The sequence below is a fragment of the Triticum urartu genome, chromosome 6A, assembly GCF_056163025.1.
Source record: "Triticum urartu cultivar PI428250 chromosome 6A, HENAU_Tu73, whole genome shotgun sequence".
NCBI classification, from domain to species: Eukaryota; Viridiplantae; Streptophyta; class Magnoliopsida; order Poales; family Poaceae; genus Triticum; species Triticum urartu.
In genome coordinates, this window is record NC_141878.1 from 27,594,645 (window position 1) to 27,599,288 (window position 4,644).

General features: G+C 46.8%; 1 protein-coding gene across 1 annotated transcript; it reads right to left on the reverse strand.

Annotated features, from left to right (window-relative positions):
• Positions 1 to 814: 814 nt before the first annotated feature.
• On the reverse strand, positions 815 to 2,407 carry LOC147963479 (uncharacterized). Its single transcript, XM_087531139.1, has 2 exons — positions 1,318 to 2,407; positions 815 to 855 (listed from the first exon to the last, which is right to left on the reverse strand). Exons 1-2 carry the CDS (start codon positions 2,405 to 2,407, stop codon positions 815 to 817), a joined length of 1,131 nt encoding a protein of 376 aa, XP_087387265.1.
• Between the last annotated feature and the right edge of the window lie 2,237 nt (positions 2,408 to 4,644).

Here is a 4,644-nt window from a genome sequence, read left to right on the forward strand (position 1 = left end):
AGGATAGGTTTTTCGAAGTGCCCAAAAATGTTGAGAAATTAGGTGGAGCTCCGGAAAATGATGAAAGGTCAAGTGGCAAAGTTAGAGGCCAAGAGTTGAAATAATAAAAGGCATTGGGATTTTTGCAAGTGTGTTAAGGTAATTCCACATAATTGGAATAATTACTATAGCTCTCTAAATATCGAGAGGATAAGTTGTAAAGAGAATCACCATGTGAAATCCCTTGATTTAAATGGATCAAAGATCCATACCATTTGTTTAGCTGAGTTTTAAAACGGGTTGCATGATGACATGATGCAATGCACATGATGCAAAGATGAAAAGTAGCGGACCAAACAAAACACACGACGAAAACCCGGAAACCCTGGAAGGCAACTGAAGCTCCGGTCTTGGGGCGTTACAGCATACTAGACCAAACAGTGAAGCTAACTGTAAGGCAAGATACTGTTGGCAGGAGAATGATCAACAATGACGCCTAGTAGCTGCACATGAGCCAAAAAATGGGAGAATATTAAAAGAAGAAATACCGGCTCTTATGCGACATGTATGGAAAGAACAAATAATGATGCAAAGACAACACAGATCATGAACAAGTTGTTAATAACTAGTAGTCTAACTTAAGGCACGCCTTTTATAAATGAAGAACTGGATAGTTTAGAAGCTAATCAACTTAATAAATTGGAAGCTTAAACCAAAATAAATTATTCATCATCTTAATATTTAAGTAACTATGACATAAAAAACACGCGCATAGCAAAAATATAAATTACCTCACCTATTAGACCAACATAGCACATTAGCAGATCTCTTGTGTTTAGAGATTTGGATCCACCCATTTCCACCCACTTCCCCTGCCTATATCAAAAGAAGCACAATAAATCAATGAAAAACATGGAGCAGTTGGATCATGAGAATGCAATGTACACATTTGTGACAACTACAGTACATGATACCACATCCGCTGTCAGGTGGAAGACATAATTAGAATATGGCAAATGTTAACATGCCCCCTCTTACCCCCTCTTATGATTAACTCTTACCTTCTTACCTCACATGTAAAAAGAGGGGGTAAGAGGGAGCATGTTAAAACATATGCTGTTATGAGTTGATGATTAATATCAAGAAAAATCAAGACATACATTGTCTTTCAAGGAGATGCAATGAATGGGAAAACATTACAAGCTCCAATCTTTCAAACGAGTAACTAGGTTTCACTGTATTATTTATATCAAGGGGGCCTTTAATCACATGAACAACAAACACATATCAATAGTAATTGGAATTAATCTTGTTACACATGAGGTACGGAGGTATTACCCGCAGTGTAAAAATTTCTGTACGGAAAATGCATCATGTCGACCCGGCGATTCTTTTTAGTAATTAATCTGATCTGCCTCGACTCAAGGTGCAACATGAAGTCACCACTGTATGTAGACAAAACCACCACATTTAAGTCCTCGTCATACCCCACCATCCCTCCATTTATGAAGTCGTTAGACAACATCCCCTCCAATTGATTGATTTTCTGCAGAAGCACCCATCCGGCAACACCATCAGAGTTCAGTTTCCTCTCCCATATATGAATGCCCAGTTTCGACATAGCGGCCAGGCCAAGAACGCTGTCTTCATCTGTCCGTAAGAGCTGAAAGGACCAACGTTCGGCATCGACGGGCGTCTCGATGACAGCAAGAGTCTGCCTTTCAATATCAAATGCAAGGATTTGACCTCCATGCAGCAACCAGCAAACTGCACTCCTGATAAGGATGCTGGGCTTTAGCTTCATAACCATCCTTCTAGTCGACGCTGAGACAACATTCCCCCATACACCCGACACTGATTCGTAGGCACAAGCTAATGATGTCTTCAGGTCTCTACGGGAGCAGATCAAGACCAATTTGAAGGCCGGGTTCAAGAAGCAATCCTCCTGCACATGCCCGTCTTGATCATCAACACACATCACCGTGGCGCTGCACCTACAGAAACTCTCCCTTTTGGCGTCGCGGAGCTCCGGTGGAAAAGGCACGCGGTGCTGCTGGCCGTTGAGGGGGTCCCACACGAAGATCTCACACAGAGACTCGCTGAGCATGACGGCGAGGCCGTGGCGGCAGCCAAGGAACTCCCAATCCCCCGTCATCTCAGGCACAAAGAAGCGCTCGGCAGGGATGCGATCGGGCGGGTCCAGGACAGGAATGAAGAAGGGATATGGGGTAGACTCTTTGAAGAAGCCCAGCAGAGGAGGTTCCGGGTGGTGTCTGCTGAAACGGCGTAGGAAGCGGGGATCGGAGAGGATGCGGCGCCAGCGCGTGCATACGAGGGAGGCGCGGGAGAGGGTTGACGGCAGCGGAGGCAGCCGGAGGAGGATCTCCCGGAGGAGGTCCTCATCTTCCAGCGGCACTGGAATTGACATGGCGCGGCGGCCGGAGTTTTCTTCTTTTTCCACGGAATCCTGACACGGAACGACGCCCAGCACCACCCCTCCGGCTCCTGGTCCTGGGACCTGCTGCGGTCGGAGCGGAAGGTCGGCGGATTGGAAGCGTGGCGTGCGTGGCAAGGGATCGAGGTTGGAACTTATATATGAATATATCGGTAAGATTGGAACTTATGTCCGTATGTCGGTGTGTGTCCGTTACTAGTACTGAGGTTACATGAGTAGGAATCAGTTTCGACTCCGTTCCATGTGTCCGTACCCAGCCAAAGTAAGAAACGATTCACATAGTTTAAAAAAAACGATTCACATAAAAAAATGGAGATCAAGTCGAAATACAGATCACACACGATCACAATGCCCCGAAACATTTTCCTAGGGTTTCAAGTGGCAGGGCAGCGCACGAGGCGATCTCGGGGGCGCGAGTTCTGGGGTTTGCTGTTCGCCGGCGTCCTGCCATCCGTGACGTCTAATCCTTGCAGTTTGCTGGCTCGGGTTGATCAAGGGGGGATCCTCGCATCCTTGCCCACCCTTGGCGACAGTGCAGGAGAAGGGGTTCGAGGTAGGGGTTGGGGCGAAGATGGCGGAGTCAAGCACCATGGGAGGCAAGAGAGGAAAGGTGAAGGAGACATAAATAGTGGAAGAGATGATGAATCGGCTAGACCTGATAGAGAAGGAGAGAGCAAAATTGGTCGTTGATGACGAGGAAGATCAGCAGGATGATGAGCTTCATGCGCTGATCGGTAAGGTGCTACATCGGAAGCTTCGTGTGAACCCCATAGGAGAGGCGCTTCGCCCCGCATGGGGAAATCCGAAGGGACTGAACTTTAGGCCGACGGGTGAGAACGTCTTTGTGGCTAGTTTTACGAACAAAGAATTGTGGCCGACGAGTAGCGCGGAGGCTGAGCATCAGCCCCGCGGGTCGCAATGAATTGCTTATCATGGAACTGTCGCGGGCTTGGGAACCCGGAGATAGTTCGAGAGCTTCACAATCTAGTGAAGATGGAAGGTCCCGCCCTGGTCTTTTTATGTGAGACAAAGATCGAGGGGAGACGAGTTAGTGATCTTACAACTAGGCTTGGCTTTGAGGGTTCTTATCCAGTCAATAGCGCCGGACTCAGTGGCGGTTTGGCTCTGTTCTGGTCAAAAGATGTAGATGTAACTCTTAATAATTTTTTCAGATCAACATATTGATGTTACGGTCAAAAACATTGGTGGAGACAATAAAGTGTGGGGGTTTACAGGCTTCTATGCAAAATCTAGGAGAAGTGAACGCGCTGAAAGCTGGAACTTGTTACGTTGGCTCAAAGCTCAAAGTGATGCACCGTGGTTGTGCGGTGGCGATTTTAATGAACTTACAGATAATTCAGAGTATTTTGGAGCCCATGGTCACCCGGAGTGGCAAATGGATGGTTTCCGTCAGTGTCTTGATTATTGTGAACTACAAGACCTGGGATACCAGGGAGTCCCTTTCACCTGGGATAACATGCAGCAGGGTGATTCTAATGTGAAAGTTCGACTTAACAGGTTCCTAGTGAACCCAGCAATGATGTCTTGGTACTCGGCATCTGTTGTGAAGCATGTGCTCACCCCAAAATATGATCATTGTCTGCTTACAGTGAAGTTGAAGAGGGTGGCACAAGGGGTAGACGGGCATAGTTGCAGATTCATATACGAAGAAGCTTGGCAGAAGGACTAAACATACGATGACACAGTGCTGCAGGGCTGGCGTCAGGGTGCAGGTCTACATGGCTTGCAAGGTATAGAAGAGGCTCTTTCTACCATGCAAACTCATCTTACATACTAGAAATCAAATAAATATGGAGATATAAGAAGGAAGATAAAGAAAGTACGCAAGGAATATGAAAAAGAGAGGTCGAGCTCACTTTTTAGGGGTTCGACTAAGAAGGAAAAAGATTTAGGCCGCCAACTCTCTGATCTCTTGCGCAAGGAGGATTATGGCTCGCCAGATATCGAGAGCGGACTGGCTCAAAGCAGGCGACCGCAATACAGGTTTTTTCCAAGCTCGTGCTGCTGCTCACAAGAGTAGGAATCGTATACAAAGTCTGCAAGCGGCGGACGGTTGAGTGTGCGAGACCAAGGAGGAGATACATGCCGAGATACAGCAGTTTTATACTAGCTTCTAGACGGCACAAGAACAAACGGATGCTGAAGCAGTTCTTCACCACGTTCCACATAAAATTACAGAACCTATGAAT

Coding starts and splice junctions, on each gene's coding strand:
- LOC147963479 (XM_087531139.1), bottom strand. CDS start 2,407: ATGTCAATTCCAGTGCCGCTGGAAGATGAGGACCTCCTCCGGGAGATC. Junction 856..1,317: donor CAGAAATTTTTACACTGCGG/GTAATACCTCCG, acceptor CTTTTGATATAG/GCAGGGGAAGTGGGTGGAAA.